The 18,877-nt window shown below is 45.4% G+C and overlaps 1 protein-coding gene across 7 annotated transcripts in view; it reads right to left on the bottom strand.

The window, feature by feature from the left end:
* The window catches only part of ANKRD17 (ankyrin repeat domain 17), a 70,931-nt gene extending 59,817 nt beyond the window's left edge, over positions 1–11,114 (bottom strand). For 2 of the 7 annotated variants that reach the window (XM_051794494.1, XM_051794495.1), the window contains exon 1: positions 9,965–11,114. In XM_051794494.1, coding sequence (XP_051650454.1) covers positions 9,965–10,339 — 375 coding nt within the window. In that variant the 5' untranslated portion in view covers positions 10,340–11,114. The remainder of the gene's footprint in view (positions 1–9,964) is intronic. The other 5 variants (XM_051794500.1, XM_051794501.1, XM_051794496.1 and 2 more) reach the window with 3 other exon arrangements.
* Between the last annotated feature and the right edge of the window lie 7,763 nt (positions 11,115–18,877).

Below are 18,877 nucleotides of genomic sequence, written 5' to 3'. Positions count from 1 at the left end.
TACGGAAAAAGGAGGAAAGAAAATATCTTTACTCATCCCTTGCACTGCCCTGAAGATGAACTGGACTAGAACATCATGAAAAAGCCATAGTGTGAAGATACATTCCTGTGGTTCCTATTTGTCCAGTGGCTTTTCTCTCCTCTTCAAGGAGTCCCTATGATTTTGCTGCACAGAGGAACTGCCCAATGCAAATCCAAATGTACCTGACACAAAGGTGAAAAAGTGAGACAAAATTATATAAGCATTTCCAGAAGTGTAAGATTACTGCCTCAAATTTTTGTCTAAGGGGAGCTTTCTGTAAGAGATCTTCCTTTAAGTAATCCATGTTTTCACTGGGTAATACAACACTCAAGTCTTTAGTCCAAGGACTCTGAATGCACTAAAGAATTCTGGGCTTGGGATAAACACAAGTAAGACTGGAAACATGTTCAGAAAAGCCAACTTGGGACAGGGAAAATCCTTTTTCAAACAAATGAATATTCCTTTCCCATTCCACATGTGAAATATTGGTGACAGAAAAGCCATGTATAATGTAAGCACCATGTACAGCTCAAAAACATTCATAGTAACACCTCTCAAATCCTAAGGCAGGTACCAATCCAAGAGATCTCCACATTAGCAGGTGGAAATTTGAGTGCAAGCTCTTGAGTAGTTTAAGTGCAGACACATTCCCTGCCAAGAGTTAAAAAACCCTTCAACCAGAAAAAGTCACTTTTTAGAACAAAGCCTCCTCCTCCTCCTCTTTGAGTGGCCTTGTCCATCATTTACTTCTATGCATAAATTCCAGCTAAGTGAACGTTATATCCAGTATTTCCACCTCACATTCTAATCCAAGATCTGCTGGATCGGGATGTCCCTGCCTTCCTTCTCCTGGCGGTGAACCAGGTGGTTGTTTCAGCAGCTCTACATTCAGATATGCTGTTTGCAATGAACTCAGACTTGGTTAATACCAGATTTTGAATGCTATCCCAAAGGCAGGAATCCTAACAATGTACTTTATGTTTCCTTCTTTTACAAAGCACTCGATAATCAGAGTTACTTGGTTGGCATCTTCAACTTCACGGACCAAAATGGCTGGAAACCCTACTCAATTCACTGACAGTAATATCAAGCCTGGACTTTAACAGAGAGCAAGCCGTTAGATAAGGCTAAAGAAGGAAAAATACATAAACTGAATTACAAAAAAAGAGATACTACTGTGATCTTTATTTTTTTTAATATGGTTGCCCGCTTCTGGTTTCATCTGAGGTTACCTGGGGACCACAGCACAGCTCCAGACATTTCCTGTCAGTGCAGCGGCACCAGCTGCCAGATGGAAACACTTCCAGCTGCACACTGGAGTTCAACACCTCCTGTTCCCCCATCTCTTCTGCACTGGGTCTTCAGAAATAAAATCACAGGTTTGGTTTATTTCAGGTTACCACGTAATACAACAATTACCCCACAAAGGTTTGCCCTCAGTCCAAGACGTGCTTGCAGCAAGAGCCTGCTTTTAGCCCAAGACTAACCCTAAAGACTTTCTAAAGTCCAAACCCAAAATCTCCAGGAGTCCTCCAAGGCATAACTAAAGCCCTCAGAGCCCCGACAGGTGAGGCTGAGGTCCCCTGTCAACCCAACACTTGTGCATCCCCTTCCCACAGCAGGACCTCTTCCCCTCCACCACATTTAAATTACATCACACACACAGAGCCTAAAGAATTGTTTCAGTATGACAAAAACTTAAGAAATGCTTTGGAAGTTCACAAAAAGTAAAGAAAAATTAGACTGGGTGCACAATACTTTTGTTACAAATCAATTGCTTCAGTTACTTCTATTGACAAGTATTCCAATGTTTTCAAAAGGCTGCATAATCCGTAGCAGCCAACTCTGGATTACAATGAAAGCCGCCACCAAAGACATGGGCCTTTCTTGAAAACATTCTGGGGCAGGGTTTTCCTAATGTAAAATATACATTTTAAATTAAGAGTTTTACTAGTAACCTTACCTCAAGCCTAATTCTCACTCAAGGAAGAGCTGAGTGTGTGTCACTGGGTGTTACTACTTCACACACTCCTCCCAAAGCAGCAACAATAAAATCACCCGAGGCCTAACGGAGGTCTTGGCCGCGCTCTGAGGGAAGCGAGCAGTGCTGGGACACAACACAAGTGTTCCAAAGCACGGGAGGAATTAGCATCCATATCAGCTTTCATAACAAACACCACACTTGGCACAGCTGTTCCAACAACGCTCGGCTAAAGGGGGCACAGAGGAAGCTGTTACACAACTCGTCGCACTGTGCCATCCCGCATCCCAAGGAACTCTGCAGAACCCAACTGTGGCGCAGGGACTGGAATGTTTATAAAACCCACCTCAACTCCAAGACACAAGTGCATTTACAGAGTGATTTTACACAGAACTGTAGGCATTCCCCCTGCATACAAGCTCCAGAAAAGCCCTCTGCCCAAGTTCAGCACAGAAAGTTGGCCACTATATTTATCCCTGAGGAGATCCTGGATCAAGCTGATGCTTCACAAAAATACCAGAGTGCTGTTATGCCAACTTCCACTTCTGTTAGTGGCGGAGATGGACAGAAGGCATATGTTCATCCATGGAGCAGACTGCTATGTTCAAAGTGCTCTTTTCCTCTAAACCAGCTTGTTTTGTGTCTTATGGTTATCGTCACAACTGTGCTTTGTGACTTTTTCAGTCAGTGTTCAAAGTGACTCCTTTGCTGCACCGCACTAAGCAACGCAAAAGAGAGGGTCATAAACCAAGATGCTGCAATATTGGAATAAAATCCTGCTTTGTTCTTCCCTTTCTCCCTATTCTTAATATGCTGCTTTCAAGAACTTGAACAAATACCAGAGACAGAAAGTCAGTGCTGATTTTATCTCATGAAGCTTGAAGTTTTTGAGCTACATGCAAAAAAAGAATTCCGTGTGATTTATCTGTGCCAGCCACTTCCAAACAGAAGATCCAGAGGAAGTGTCAAGAGGACTGGTTTGCCCTTGAAGACAAAAATTGTCCCTGCTCTGTACCATTCTTACCAACTGGAGCCCTCTGAGACAATGTAAGTGTTTCTCTGACAGGCCTTTAAATGAATTATCACCCCCGAAAGAGGCTGTGCTCATCCTCCTCCCTGCCTGTTCCTTGGCTCTTCGCTGTGTCAGCACAACCTCTTGTGCCTGACAAACTGGATCCAGGAACTGATCAACTGGAAATGTGGTTTTTCTGTTGCTGAGGGTTTTTTTTTTAAACGAGATCATTTCCCAAGGGGCTGGGAGGAGCAATGAATGCCTTTCTTTTTTTCCCTCCCCCTTCCTCCAAGCCCAACTCCCCCAACTTCAGTGGGATTAGTACCCACGCTGACACAGGGGCTGAACAACACTGAGCACTCCGGGAAACAAAAAAACCACTAAGTCACATCATGACTTGAAATGCTCAACTTCATTAAAGCACTGCTCCCCGTTCTGTGGAGGAGAACAACTCACACCTGCAGAGCAGCATCCAGAGGAAAATTCCGCTGGCAAAGCATTTCAGGACAAGACTGAAGGAAAGGCAACAAACATCTGAAGTTTGGGAACAGCAAAGCTCCAGGACAGGAAAACATGTGAGTCACCTGCCAGACACAGATGCAGGAGGGAGCTTCTCCTAAAGTGTTAAGTTCTGCTCTGGTGTGTGGGAAGAACTGGGAGGTAAAGCCGGGAGGATAAAAACGACCTTCCTCCTCTTATCTCTGAATCACTCCCTGCCCTCCAGAGAGCTTTCACACACTCCCTTTCTGCTGGGGCTGCAACCCCCACGACTGCTCCTGCACAGCTGGACAGATGTGCAGTCTTAGAAACAAGCATTCCTTGCTCATAAGGACAAGGGGAATCCAACCTGAGCCCAAACACAGGGCAGCCCCCTTAGCAGCAGTTAGAACTCATATCACTGTGTGCAGGATGCCTTCGATTTTTACTTCAAAAAAAAAAAATAAAATCTAGCACTTAACTTTTTGACTGTTTCAACTTGAACTTGAGGAGAATGGAAGCCAAAACCCCAAACTGATATTCTAAATAGCAATATTTCATCATATTTCTTAATATTCCGACATTTTTCTAGCACCTGAGCAGCTGCCTATTTGGACATGTTATCCATTCTTGATGATTAACACCACATAAACTACTGGGGTGGGGCAGGGAAGACATAAAATCAAGGTTCATTTCAGCTCATTTCCTAGAATACACCATTATACTCCTAAGGCTTGAGGATGCAGCTTGAAGGACAGCAGAGGAAAACCGGCTGTACATCAAACACCAGTAATGTGAATTTGTCAAAAACTGCTTTGGGCAATGCCAACAAAATCACCCTAATGACAACATGCAGCCTAAAAGAAAACACTGCAAGCACACACAAAGATGTATTAAAGGCATGCCTGGCTTCGTGGCTGATTTTTAGCCTGGTGTACAACTATTACCTCATGTGAAAATGAGGTGACACAACAGTTAAGTAACACCTCCACGTGGTTTTGGATAGTCATGAGCTCAGGATGGCACAGGGGGGCAATGTGGCTGACAAACGTCTGGAATACTGAGATAACCTCTCTAAGCACTGACTTACAGAAAGCACTGCCTGCTGAAAACAGAGAGGAAATGCTGCCCTTCATTGGTCAAGAAGGGATTTTTTTTTACCAGAATTCCTGTGGACGCTGCACAATGACTGGATGGAGGTCACCAGAATTCCCACACAAACACCAAGACATTGATATTCCCTGGCAAAGGTAACCTCACTTTTCCCTTGAGTACACGTGTGAGCTGAATGACCTCGCCCAGAACATTTGCCAGCATTAATCCTTCCCCGGGATTTCTTCTGTTAAGGAAGTTTTCTTTCTTAACAGATCAAAGGTTATGGACGTGACAAAAAAAGCCCCACATTGGTGTAGAAGCTCTACAGACACAGCACATCTTCAGGATGCCATTTCAGTTTAGTCACCTACAAAGCCACCCCATCACCAAATCAGGAGAACACCATTTCAGAAAAAAAACCAAGGCAGAACCCAGCAAAGATTCTGTTCAGATGGCCTAAAACCACTAATATCAAGTTTGGGCAATTTTTATTTGACACCAAGTTAAAAGGACTTGTTCCCTTTAACCCCAGAAACAAAGGCTTCTTACTTGTCTTGGACCTGCAGCATTGATTTTTCAATTCCCAAATCCAACTGCCAAATCAGCTATATCCTAAATAAGCACCAGCAGTTTTGGTTTTAAAACACAGACAGAGGGGAGAAGAACCAAACACACATAATCCCGTTTGCTTTCAACCTTGACAGATGAGGAAATTCTCTCAGCCAAATCTCTTTCAAAGAACCTATTCTCTTTAAAGAGCTGAATTACTGGCTTAAAATATGGGGTGTTTGGCTCCAGCCTGCACAGTGGAATTATGTTTATAGGGACATTTCCTGAAGAAATATCTAAGGAAGTAAACAAATTCACATGGTGCCACCAATACTGAACTCCACCTTCGGCAGTGGTCACTTCACACAGGGTCTTTTTTTTTTTCAACCCAGATATTCAGTAATTACTTCAATTAAGTAGAGCAGACAAGAGAAAACCCATAATATTTATGACTTCTTAAAAAACTTATGTGCTAGGTGTACTCAGACTGATTTTCCTGGAGCCTAGTCTAGGAACAGTAAGGAAGGGACGATAAAACATTTCTGCCTAACACTTCCTGGGGTCAGTGGCATTCACTTTTTAACAGCCCTGGGATCGGCCCTCATACCTCAGGGATTTTTGAGAACCATCCTGAGGGATTTCACTATTATTTTGTCTTTGGAAGGGAGGAAACAAAGCGGTATGGGTAAAAAATCAGCCAAAACAGACAGAAAAAAAGAGAATTCCAGCATAAACGTGGCAGAGCCCGAGACTGAAGTGCACCTCGGGATGTCACCCACTCCCAAGGACAGGGCCCAACAAGCTGCACGCTCAGTCACCTCCCTGAGACCCAAGGACACCAAAGCAATGGCAGCAGAGCGAACACAGCGGTCCAGCCAGACTTACTGGCCCTGCAGAATCCAAAGGCTTTATTCCAGGACTCTAATTAAGAGAGTTGGGGCTAAGAAAACCAGAGATACGTAACATAAATTCTGTGTTCCCAATGAGCTCACTTGAACACTTAAGCTCTGCAAGCCTCTCCCAGTGTAAGTATTACACCCCTGTGCCAGTAACGCTCCTGAAACCACACCAGGAAGCCCGAGTATTCAGATTAACACCTTAAATCTGAACCTAAAGAATCAAGAGTAGTTTCTTCTGTATGAAGACATTTTAGAGGACCTGTGGTGTTTTGCTGTTCTACTTCCTTCATCTTACTACCTCAGTTCAATTACTAATTCAATTGCAGCTGAAAAAACAAAATTGACCTTGTATTTACAGCAGGCTCAAGTGAAACCAAGAATGCTTAAGAAACAGCCAAAGCATCTCAAAAAGCACCCTTTGCCTAGGACAGCACTTTCAGGTAGTTAATGGAGGATTGTGTCCTGGGAAACTAATTTGCACGTGATGTAAGAATCCAGTGACAGAATAAAATGGAAGAGAGTACAGACATAAACACAAATCCAAGATGGACCTACACCTTGGATCATCATGAAACTCGGGGAGAAAACTGAACTTACAAACCCTCAAGATGGATAAAACATTGGAAAGAGCAATTATAAACCTGATGCCAGCAGCAAACCTCCTCTAAGTTCAAACACTAGAAATCAGCTTGAGAACAGTTTTTATTATACAACCCAACCTTTCTGTGTTCAGAAAGAACATTAGGGCTTCAAGAGAAGCCCTAATGCACTCTGGACATCAGATTTTCAAGTAGCAACTTGCTACCAGAAATTATTAATACTTTTTACCCTTTGTTGAAGACAAATAGGGAACAAAATCAGTATGTATAAGAACACCTGCAAGGAACCTGCAAGCTGACCTCCCCTGCTACGTAACTCCTACTGTCATTGCTCTCATACTTTAAGATTCCTTTTTCTGTGTACTGAGAAGAGCTGCCATTTTTTACTAACTCATGTTCAGGGAAAAGGCAATTTGCCATTTGCAGACAGCACCAGACCGCGCTACCTAAGATCTTGGCTTTTTGCAGTAATTTGCTGCAGTTTGGAAAAAAAAATCCACCTTGAAGGTTGCCATGAACAGTGTCATAGGAGCTCATTAAGTTGCTGGCTTGAAATTTCCATTTAACTTCTGCCAAAGCTCTCTCCAGTGCCTGTGCTTCCACACGGACATCTGACGGAGTTCAGACACAGAGATGAAAACATCCGATTACAACTCTTTATTCCGTTCCACCAGCTCAGCAACACGGGAGCCAAACCATGTCTTCCCACTCCTGGGGTTCCTGTGACTTCAGATCTGCCAGGTTTCCCCTCAGAAAACCTTGGACTTGTTGCTACTGTACTCCTGATTTTTAGAAGCTGCCTCACTAGCAGTCAAATCTAGAAGCACTTTGCCTCAGAGATTAGAGAAGTCTTAATGTATTAGGCATGGGAAGGGCAAAAAATAGCTTAAGACAAACTGTCTTAAGTTTACAGAGATAATGAAGGGAATGGCTGGGAGGGAACACCAGCGCCTGCAGTGTTCCCACAGTAGTTTCCACTTACAGCAAAACCAGAAACTTATATTTCTTTTTCATTCTATGTGCCATGTTTTTCATTCTATGTGCCTTCCAGACTGACAGTGGTCAGAAGACCACAATCCAACTACAGAGCTGGGCACAACTTAAGTAAATCTGAAATTAAAAAAAAAATTTAACCCTCAAACAACTAAAACCCCCTTTGTTTCTACTGTAGGATTTTTTTTTAAGTTTCTAAAAGCCAAAACTAACCATGAGGTTGCTTCAAACAAGGAAACCTCCCTTTTGCTTAGAACACTCAAAACACATTTCCTCCCCAGGAGCTGCTGGGAACAACTTTGAAGCTGGATGCTCTGCTCCATTAATCAGGCCATCCCCACGTTCACATTCCCAAAACCAGTGGCTTCAGCTGTGCATGTTCTACAAGCTGCATCATTTTATCCTGAAGTCAGTGGGAGAAAGACTAGAACAGATTTTTGCAAGCAACCTGCATGATCAAGAAAAAGAATGATTACAAATGACGCCCATGGCATACATTTTGCCACAAATCCTGAACTTCATAAACTCAGTATTATCCACTTGCTTGCTTAGCACTGCTTAATATTTTATCCCAGACCACCCAGTCTGGCAGAGCCTCCACTTGCTGTATGATGAAACCATGAGGGAAACTTCCAGATGCCCCAACTGCCTTCCCAGCTATCAGTGTCTATAGCACATGTCATACTGTTAAAAAAAAAAAAATAGATCCAAGCATTCTGCCTCATGATATTTAATCATTTGTTTTTTTTCATCTCTCTGCAGGTCTCAAAGCATGCGAGGTAGGTCCCTAAGGCTCTGTAAGGCACAGCACGAAGACAAAGGCTCACCTTATGCAGGGAATTCCTCAACAACTACCTGCACTCCTCGGCTGTCTCCGCCCTTCTCCTCACGCTGCACAAGTGATTCCACCTGAGAGCTCCCAGTATAAGAAGCCAGTGGGAAGAATGGCCACGGACCACTAAATAAACCTGTGATTTTGCCAGTAAGTCTCACTCGACACAAATTCTGTTTCCATCACACACAACTCATCTCAGGGCTTGCCAACAGATACATCAAAGTCACTCAAGGGCCAGACACCACCACAGCAAAACTCAAAGGATTCTGCTCAAGAGAGAGCTCTCCAAGCATCTGTAGGACTGCTGGACACCACAGTTTGGCACCAAAACAGTTATCCTACAAGTTTTACACCTCAAGAACTTCTACCTACACAACGATGTTCGCTTTCCTGAAACTCAGCACTACAGAAACAAAATGCCGGGTGTGAGAACTTGTTGTGACGTGCCTGTTGCGTGCAATTTATCTCAGAGCACGTGGATAAAATGCTTCTTGTATCAACTTCAGCAGGGATAAAATGCAGAGTGCTGCTTGACCGGGGAAAAACCTATCAGCATCTTGGCCCAGCCCTTCCTCGAACCTATCAGACTCTTCCTTCCTGCTCAATTTTTAACTGAAATGCAGATGTACCACTTGAAAGTCAAACCTTTCTGAAACTGAGTTCAAAGAAAAGCCAACAAACTTCAAGTGGACGTTTTTGAGGACACTACTCAAAGAAAAAAAAAAAAAGCAGAAGTGCAGGTCCAGCTGAAGGGGTTACAGAATTAAAACCACCCAGCAAAGACCTGTGTGTGAGCATGGATGTAAATCAGGGCCTTCCAGCCTCGCCTGGCCTTTCCCGGAGATACCTACCTGAGAAACCGAGCATTAGACAAACCCGAGTTATTAATGCTTTCCTGGGCTTGGCTCTGCTTTACATGGAGGCTGCTGGCAGCTTTGGAGGGGGCGTTGGAACGACAGCGGGACACCCCGGGCTGTCCGACGGCCTTCGCCTTGGCTGCACCTTCACCTGCACACTCTCTCCAAGACGACCTATTCCCACGGCTGGGAGCGCCCACACCTTCCCAGACACTCACCCAGCGCTCCGGCCTATCCCCGGAGCCCCATCCCGAGCGTGCCAGCAGCATTCCCACCGCCCAGCCCTCGCTCTCCGGGCTCCCATACCCATCGCGATACGGCACATGGCACGCAGCACGGCGGCAGAGAGCACCTGCTGCAGCTCCCGGGCCTTTCCCTTCGGCATTAAGCCACACCAGGCTGGAAGGTGGCCTCGGGCTACCGCTCCCAGGGAGCCTCCAACCCCCGGGGAAAACCACGGGGGGCAGCGGGGGCCGCTGCCGCGGCGGGGGTGCCCGGGGGCGGGATGGGCCGTGCCCGCGCCACGAGGTGCTGACCCTTCTCCCCGGCGGTGCCGCAGGGCCGCGGGCGGGAGGAGCCGGCAGCGGGCTGGAATTATGAAACCGGATCATCCGGGAAACCCCCGGGGCCTCCCCCCACGCCGTACCTCGGAGACCTCCTCTTCCTCCTCCTCCTCCTCCTCCTCGTCTTCCTCCTCCTCCTCCTCGTCGTCGTCGTCGCTGCCGTTGTTGCTGCTCTCGCTGCCGCCGCCGCCGCTCTCGCTGCTGCTGGCCGGCCGGGCCGCCCGCCCGCCGCGCTTCGCCTTGCCCGGCGCCGCCTTCTTCTTCAGCAGGAGGTCGCACACCCGCACCAGCCCCGCCGCCCCGGGCCCGCACGGCGAGGGGGGCGCGGCGGGGCCGCTCGGCCCCTCAGGGGGACCGGGCCCCGCCGTGGCGCTGCCGGCCTCGCCGCCGCCGCCCTCACCGCCTCCCTCCTCCGCCGTCACCGCCGCCGCTACCGCCGCGCCGACCGCTTTCTCCATGGCCGGAGAGGAAGGAAAAGGAGGAGGAGGAGGAGAAGAAGGAGGAGGAGTAGGAGGCGCCCGCGGCCGCTGCTGCCTCGGTCACCTCTAGCGCCGGCGCCGCCGCCGCGCCAACTCTCGCGATACTTCCTGCGGCCGCCGCTCACGCCGCTCCCGCTCGCCGGCGCCGCGCGCGCTCCCGCTCTGCCCTCACGCCGCCCGGCCGCGCGCCCACGCCCCTTATGCCCCTCTCCCGTTCCCGGCAACCAGAGCGCGGCGGCGGCGGCGACAGCCCCTCCTCCCCCGCTTCCTTCCTTTCCTTCCGCCCGCGCCGCCGCCTCGGTCACCGCCCCGGCGCCGGAACCGCCGCGCGCGTCATCACCCTCAGCCCTCACCCTTCAGCATTCAGCCTTCAGCCTGACCCGCCTCGGTGAGGGGAACGGCACCCCCGGCCAAGCCTCCCCCCCACCCCGGGAACGTCCCCCGGGAGTGCCCCCGGGGGCCTCCCGCGGTTGCGGCGGTGCCCGGGCAGAGCGGTCTGTGGGGGCAGCGCTGCCCCCCGGGCGTGAGGGAGCGCGCGCGCGCCCATGGGCGGGAAACCCTCCTGAGGGAGCGGCCGGCGGGGACACCCCACAACACGCACAATTCCGGTTAAAAGCCGTGTTCCCTCGCAGAGTGCGTGCAACATGCGTTAAAAGGCAACCTCCCAACCCCCCTTTTAAAAAAGAAACTGTTGGGGCGTCGCTGAAAATGCCGGAAAATAAATTAGTACAAGTGCGGTGGTGAAATCACAACGCGCAGAATTCCAGTTAAAGGTGATGTCCAGGGAATGACCGGACGTGCCCTGGTGTAGACAAGGTGGTGGTCGGTCAAAGGTTGAATTCGATGGTCTCAGAGGTCTTTTCCAACCTGAATAGTTCTGGGGTTCTGTGTTCTTCCATCCAGTTCATTCACACTGGACACTGTGCATTCAAAGGCAACCTCCAAAACCCTGTTTTAAAACAACACTACTGAAAATGCCAGAAACATCAAAATTCCTGTGTCAATTGGACCGTGTTCCTTTAATGACCCCTGTTAACTGTATCACTACACCCCGTTTCCTCCCTCGGGCCCCCAGCCCAGACTTTTCATCCTTAAAATGTCCTCGGGATATTAACAGCATCACCTCCATTGGGGCAGATCAAGTCCTGCAGTAACAAAAGTTAAACATGTTAAGTATAAACGTTAGTTAAATATATATATATCTATATATCTAGATAGATTGATATAATATATATAATATATAGTTAATTTAAATATGTCAGATATTTAAATTTGGGCAGTCAGTGCATGCTCATTGGAGAAATGGGCTTTTTTCCATTGTTTTTTTTTAGACCTGTTGGAAATAAAAATTATTCTAACCAGAGAAACATGTTGGAAAGGTCAGTCATAGCTCTAATGTACTGGTACGCTACAGACGGTTTGGAATTGGAGTTTCAACCAGAAACACCAATTCCAGTTCAGAAATAGAAAGACATTGTCGTTATTTGATTATTTGTTACCTCTTTTATTTGGCTGGTGTTGGAGAGCACCACTTTTTTTTATTTTCATTAAAAATAATGTAAATGCATTGATTTTTTACTGGTTTCCATTGAGGTACAAGCACAGATTAAACATTTGCTATTATTATATATGATATATAAGATATTGTATGTGTTATTTAGCATTTATGTTGTACATTATTGCTATTTGTTGTCATCACAAGAAGCAGAAAAAAGAACTGTGAGTATGGGTAACCACAGCCCTACCACCTGAGATTCACTGTGTGGTGTGACAAGGATAAGCGTGGAAAACTGACCCCGTCCTCATCGTTCAATCCAAGAGGTGACTGACTTCTTTGAGCAAAACACATCTTGGATTCCTTTGGCTGTACAAGCAGCCAAACGGGTTGTCCAAATGCACCGAATTGACCCAGCTGGATTTGGGAAGGGCAGTTGCAGGGCTGGGTTTTACCCTTTGAGCCGTTGGTTGCCCTGTGTCTGTTTGAAGGGTGGCATAAGGTGGAAATGACTGAAGCGAAGTTGTGCCATTAAGCTCTGTTACACTGTGTCACAAATCTGCCTTTAATACTGGGGGCATTTGCACCTAATTCCAGGTATCCATTCAAGCTGTTAGGCTTGGAAAGGGTCCAGTTTCTTGCTAATGAAAGCATCCGTAGAATTTTCTCTCTCTGCCTGGTATTCCCAAGCCCCGGCTGAGATGGAGGAGTTATTACCAGCACCACTTGTGTTGGCACAGGCAGCGTGGCCTGTCGGAGACTGTTTGTTCCGTTTCTTTTATGGGATGACCTCTGTCCTGTTCAAAGAATGGCACCTCCTCACCCTGTGCTGCAGAGCAAGGCCTTTTCCTCCATTTTTGTAAGATCCAGTTTATCCTTGCTCTCCTTGCCACCCTCCTTGGAGCCTCCTGCACTGGAATGTGTCCAGAGAAGGGCGAAGGGCCTGAGGAAGGGTCTGGAGGGTAAGTCATGAGGAGCAGCTGAGGGAGCTGAGGGAGCTCAGCCTGGAGAACAGGAGGCTCTGTGGAACAGCCAACACATTGAAAACCTCTTCTGTGGTGTAATTATCCACAGGGATCTGCTTCCAGTTTTGTATATAGCTGCTGGAAGCAGTGTCGTCGTCAAGGTCAGGAAGCAGGGGGAGTGAATTTGTTTGCAATTAATATAGGAACTGGAAAAAGTTTGTAAGTTCTTGTATTTTTAACCCAAACTCATGGCTGCTACATCTGCCACGAGGCTACCAAGAGGATTAATCAAATAAACTATGAAGTTAATCCAACACCCAAAGCCTGCCATTCTCACTGGTGAATGCACTGGTTATCTTTGACACATACTGTTTTGCAGCTGTTGTTTTTATTCATATCATTCTGGGAATTTTGAAGCCCAAATTGTATTGTTTCAACACACATACCAAAGGGACTGGCTCACTGGACCTCCTTGGTGCATAGCATTGTCTCCCAAAAAAAAGGAAGACCCATCTGAAATGGGAGGCAAAATAAACTAAAGTTAGACCATCGTGAATTATTTTTAATGGAAATAATAAAATCAAAGTTGTTCAGCAATGATGGACTGCTGCCCAAAGCAAAGGGAGAAAGAAGGAAAAAAGCACAAATGTCTCTACTTCAGAAAAGTACTGTTTTCTGTGATATGCAATTTAATATTTGTCTAAAACACTCTAATACCTGTAAATTACATGTGGAAAAGAATGATTAAAAGCTGATTTTATGTAGCCATGACATTTGCTTTAAATTCTATTTTTTTACCATCTCTATTTCTGCATTACAGCAAGGTTCCTGTGAGCGTCTCAAGTGCTGTGGCCTTGAGAGTAAAGAAAATGAAGACAATCCAGACAGACTGAGAATTTAAGAACAGTGGTGCTGGCTGGGGAGGAGTGCCTGGAGTTACAGCAGAAGGTAAATTTACATGACTGTTACCACTCAAACTCTGCATTTACATTCCAATTAACACACAAACACTCCCAGTCGGAAAGCCTGGTTCTGGATCACCTCTGCCTGCAGTTTGGTGTGGTAAGCCAGGTGATTCTGCCTTTTGGTATACTTATCCATCATAAATGCCACTTGGAAATACACCTATATGTCCTGCTCCCATGTCTTGAGAATCATTTGTATTCCACCTCAAATACCAGTATTACATGTTCTGATAGTTGCCCTTAAAACATCGTGCCAGCTTTGACCACTTCCTCACAGGGAGAACTGGGAAAGGAAAACCAAGTCCAGAAAGCAACACTTTTAACAACTGATTTGCTGAAGAAACCTGCAAGTGCTCTGTTAAAAAATAAAACATTTGTTCTGTAATATATTTAGTTCTTTGGGAGTCTTAGTTAAGAAATGGCTTGAGCACTTGAAATCCTAAAATGCATTAGTACTCTGTGAGACTTATATTTTAACATGCACAAATGGTTTTTCAAAGTGTGCTTCAGGCTCCTAATTTGCTACACAGGCTTTCAAACTGTTTATCCTTTGTGAGTATACAATTGAAAAACACCATGTCAAATTGAGGCAAAAGGCATCTGGGTGAGCTTCTGGATTCTTTCTCATTCTCTTCAGATGCTGTCAGAGGTAAAAGTAGAGACAAGACAAATCATAAGATAAAATGTTTTGGTTTTTTTTTTGGTGCATTTTATGCATAAAGGATCTGTAATGCAAAAGTGTAAATGAGACCTCTCAAGCCAAAGCCACCTCGCCTGTGTTTGAATATCAAAGTTTATGTGTCAAATTAATATTTTGCTCTTTGAGGTTTGTTTTATTGCTGGCATTTAAGGCAGCATCAACTGTGGACTGCCCAGGAGTCAGCTAGGAGGTTAAACATTTCTTACACTTTGTGTTTTGCCTGAGTTCTACCAGTCCATAATGATAATTTCTATAGTAACCGCTTTTTAAGTAAACAATTGATTAGTTCTGAAATTAGTCCTTGAAATGGCTTCTCTTAGAGCAGCCTGGGAGATCTCGGTGCAAGCAGCCTTCTGCTGACATGCAGAACAACGAGGTTCAAACTGTTTTTTTCTATCTTCATATAAAGTGTGCCTTGAAAATATTTATCCTCCCGGGGTAAGTTATCTCTGGACGAGGAAGGGAGTGAGAATCTCCGTGTAAAACTTGGTAAGACCTTGGATTCAGGGGAAGCAATGTAAGAAATGCCTGTGATATCTCCAAAAGGCACGTCAAGTGGAATAAGAACATTTTTTTACGGAGTTCAAATTAGAACTAGAAAAACTGTCTACAAGCTTTTAGTGGTCTATAATTCCATAACCCCCAGGGTCCCAGGGAGTCTCTGGTTTTCCAACAGAGCCTGCCCTGCCTTGTTTACTGTGTGCTGTTCTACTTACTGGCTCATGCTCCTTATTGCTGGTTCCTGGTCTGTGTTAGGGGGCAGTTGGGATACATTTTTTTTAGAAAAAGATGAAAGCTCGATGTTTCTGCTATTTCAGTTTGACTCAGTAGGTGGAGCTTGAGGCCGGCAATCCACTCACAGCTAAAACTGTTCTCCCTTCCCACCACTATGGAAAAGAAATTTTACTAAAGCTTTTGAGTCTTAAATGTACATGTCCTAAAACAGCTATGTATATTTTCATTCTACAGTAAAAATAAAGTGATTCTTTTTGTGTGATTTATTTCAGCAGGCTATACAGGGATTTTTTTTCCCGTATGACATTTACAATGCCATTGACTTTAATGCAAGATAATTACAACCTGAGGAGCTGCCTTCAACAGCTTCGTATTCCTGAATGAGTGACCATTTCAATAAGGAGAAAAAATGCTGATGGGGTGAATTTTCCTTTTTGTCACTTGTCATTCTCTTATTTTCTCCTTCATGAATATGAATTAATTTATATTTCTAAAGGAGGAAGTACTTCAAAAGCCAACCAGACATTTACCTGTAGCTGTCTGGTGAGTGAGCCCATGAGTGTGTTGAAGGGTAGGTCTGGATCTTTTATTCTCATTCATAAATTCTGATACACAGACTCAGCCTGAAACATCTGATTTGTTTTCTCAAGTGTGTCACTTTCAATTATAGACAAGGTATTAATTTCCAGTACTTAACATTGTGTTCCAGAGCTCAGTTTGAACACAAATTCCCAAGCTTACCTTCAGACATCCCTACAGTGTCTCCATGTTCACCGAAGCTCTTAAATGCCACTTAACTTGAGTGAGTTTTAAACCACCTTGGATTCAGCAAAGCGCTTCACATGTAGCCTTTAGGTACCTTAATTCCAAATCCTGCAGACCTCTTTGTTAAATAGTGACAGTCACTAGCCAGAAAAGCTGTTGAGAATTTTTGGAATGCTTTATCAGCATTACCTGGTATCTTAAGGAACTTCTCACTTTCTCTATTTCAGCTGTCTTTCTTTAGTTTAAAGAGACCCATGTAAGGACAATGAAAATATTTCTCAACAAGAGTACTTCTAAAAGCCTTACACAAATACTTTGCAATAGGAGCACCAAATAAATCCCACATTAATTATTATTAATCAGCAAGTCAAGTTTTCTCTCCCATCACCAGAGAGAGCTGGTCTCATTTTTAGACACATCATTATCACAAATTCTCTAAAACTGGCTCTTTCTTTGCCCACAGGAGCATTAAATTTTTTTCAATTTCGAGGTCCACGGCCTCTCTGTGCAAATAGTTTGGTCAACAGTAGGTGGCAGACATATCCCACGTGAGAGCTTGGAAAAGGCTTCATCAGGCTAGTTCTTATGGAATGCTGGTGCCTGTTTACTCAGGACACACCGCAGCTTTCCCTGCCAGAGCTCTCTTTTAGGAAAGGATTAGGCTTGAACATCAGTTTTAGAGTCATCTCAGTATAACCTGAGCTAGACCTGCTTTTAGCAGGTACATTTCCTGCTCTTCCACTAATCGGTCTAAAAACATTTGTGTGATTTGGTGAGAAATAACTTTCTTAAAATATTGTAGAAATATTTTATGAGCACCTTATGAAAGGATCCAAGGTCCAATCTCCCTTTTACTGAGCTCGCTTTCCAGTGAAGTCAGGCGAGTTTTGGCACTGACTTCGATGTGAACAGAATTAGGCCAATGCTGAATATATTTCAAAATCCTTCACTGAGGACCTGAAGCCGAGTCTCAATTTCACCACCTCCACACAATAATTTTCAGTTCTGATGTTGCATCGTTCTGGACTGAATTTTATGACCAGCTTGAGCATGAAGTTTTCATTTGGTGGGTGGCCACATAAAATAACCTCAGCCCATGTCAGTGGAGGTTCTGTTTTGTGACACTGGGAATATAGCATGGAACATTCTCTAGCCACGAGTCTCTGGGGCCTGATGACATGCATCCCAAGGTTCTGAGGGAACTGGCTGGTGTGGTCTCTGAGCCACTCTCCATCATATTGGAAAAGTCACAGCCGTCAGAGGAAGGCCCCAGTGACTGGAAAAAGGGAAATGTCACTCCAGTTTATAAAAAGGAAAGAAAGGAAGAACAGGGAACTCCAGAGCAGTGAGCCTCACCTCTGTGCCAGGGAAGGTCATGGAGCAGATCCTCATGGAAGCAATGTTAAGGCATATGCAAGACAAGGAGGTGATCTGGGACAGCCAGTATGGCTTCACTAAGGGCAAATCATGCCTGACTAGTCTGGTATCTTTAAAATCATCAAGTCCAACCATTAACCAATTGGCAATTGCACCAATAAACCATGTCAATTAGCTGTATCCAAAATGTTTCACTGGAAACATCAGAGTTCTGATAAACTTTCATGAAATCCGTGGTTATATTTCCATATTGGTTCTGACAAACCCCCAGGGAAGCAGGCCCTCTGCTTGAGGGATTTCTGTCAAATGATCCAAGAACATTTGTGTTCTGGAATGTCAAAGGATCCATCCCAAAACTCTTTCAGTGCTAACAGCCACGAGGCTGCAGTGCCCAACTGTGCAGCAGGGCCTTGGTGACTGAGACTTGTGTTCAGGTCAGGCTCTCAGCATCTTCAGCCTTGCTGGATTTATCCGGGATGGAGTCTTGAGTCCTGGCTCAGTGCTGGGCTCTCCTCTCTGCCAGCGAGAAATGTGGTTCAACGCCTAATTTGCACAGCTTCCAACTTCCATGCCCAGGGAGCCAGGAATCTGGCAGTCCTAGGCAACCTGCCTAGATCTGCACTGATTTTAAGGGAATTCTCAATCCTGTTTGCATGGAATAGCTCCTGTGCCTGTACTGTAGACCCTCACTCTGTGTTTCCAGCACTCAAAAGTCAAGGAGAAGAGTCAGAAACCCAAGTTCACTCAAAGGTGAGGGTGTCAGATAAGGGCAATTCCAAATTAATTTTTACAATTGAATTTCCTGAGTTACTTCTGAGGCCTGTGGACAGGTTACAGATATGCCTGACTGGCAGTATTGCAGCGCTGCTGGTATGAGCAGGAAAGGCCTTTGGGCAGAGAGCAAATATCAAGGACTGTCAGTGGGGCTGGAGGGCACCACAGAGGAACGGCCTCGCGAGTGTAGCCTCGGCCTGATTGATCCGAGAGACAACACTGAAAGCCTCATGGGCAAAGAGCTTGGTAATATTTCTTTGCATGGCTTGAGAAGGATTCTCGGGTTAGTGTTCAAATTTAAAAAACCAGACATCACAGCTGGTCAGGCTGTGCAGAGCCACTGTGCCTGCTGCCTTTTTATAGTTCCCTGGATGTGTGGGCCCATGTTTTTATTGCTTATTTAAGAGAACCACAGGGACCACACAGATCATTGCTAACCTCAATCACAGCTTTTGGTCTCGGATGAGTCCTGATTCTGGGAATATACTGAGGAGCCTCTCTTTTAAAATCAGCCTTGAAAAGCCTTTCTGGAGGCTTTCAAATTCAGAGAGACTGAATTTCAAATCCTAATCACTTGCCTCCTTTGAAAATCAGAGTTTGGGAGTACTACTCTAAAGAAAAACAAACAAACAAACTAACCAAGCAACGTTTCCTCTGTTTTGTGCTATTTTTAGTCCTCTCCTTAACTCTGGGAATCCCAGGCTTCCGGTGTTACATGTCATAGCGTAACAAATCCAGGTA

Source organism: Manacus candei, unplaced genomic scaffold (assembly GCF_025592945.1).
Source record: "Manacus candei isolate 608988 ecotype Guabito, Panama unplaced genomic scaffold, ASM2559294v1 h1tg000039l, whole genome shotgun sequence".
In the NCBI taxonomy this organism is placed as follows: domain Eukaryota; kingdom Metazoa; phylum Chordata; class Aves; order Passeriformes; family Pipridae; genus Manacus; species Manacus candei.
Note: the sequence above shows the minus strand (reverse complement) of the source record. Positions and strands in the feature narration are given on the sequence as shown.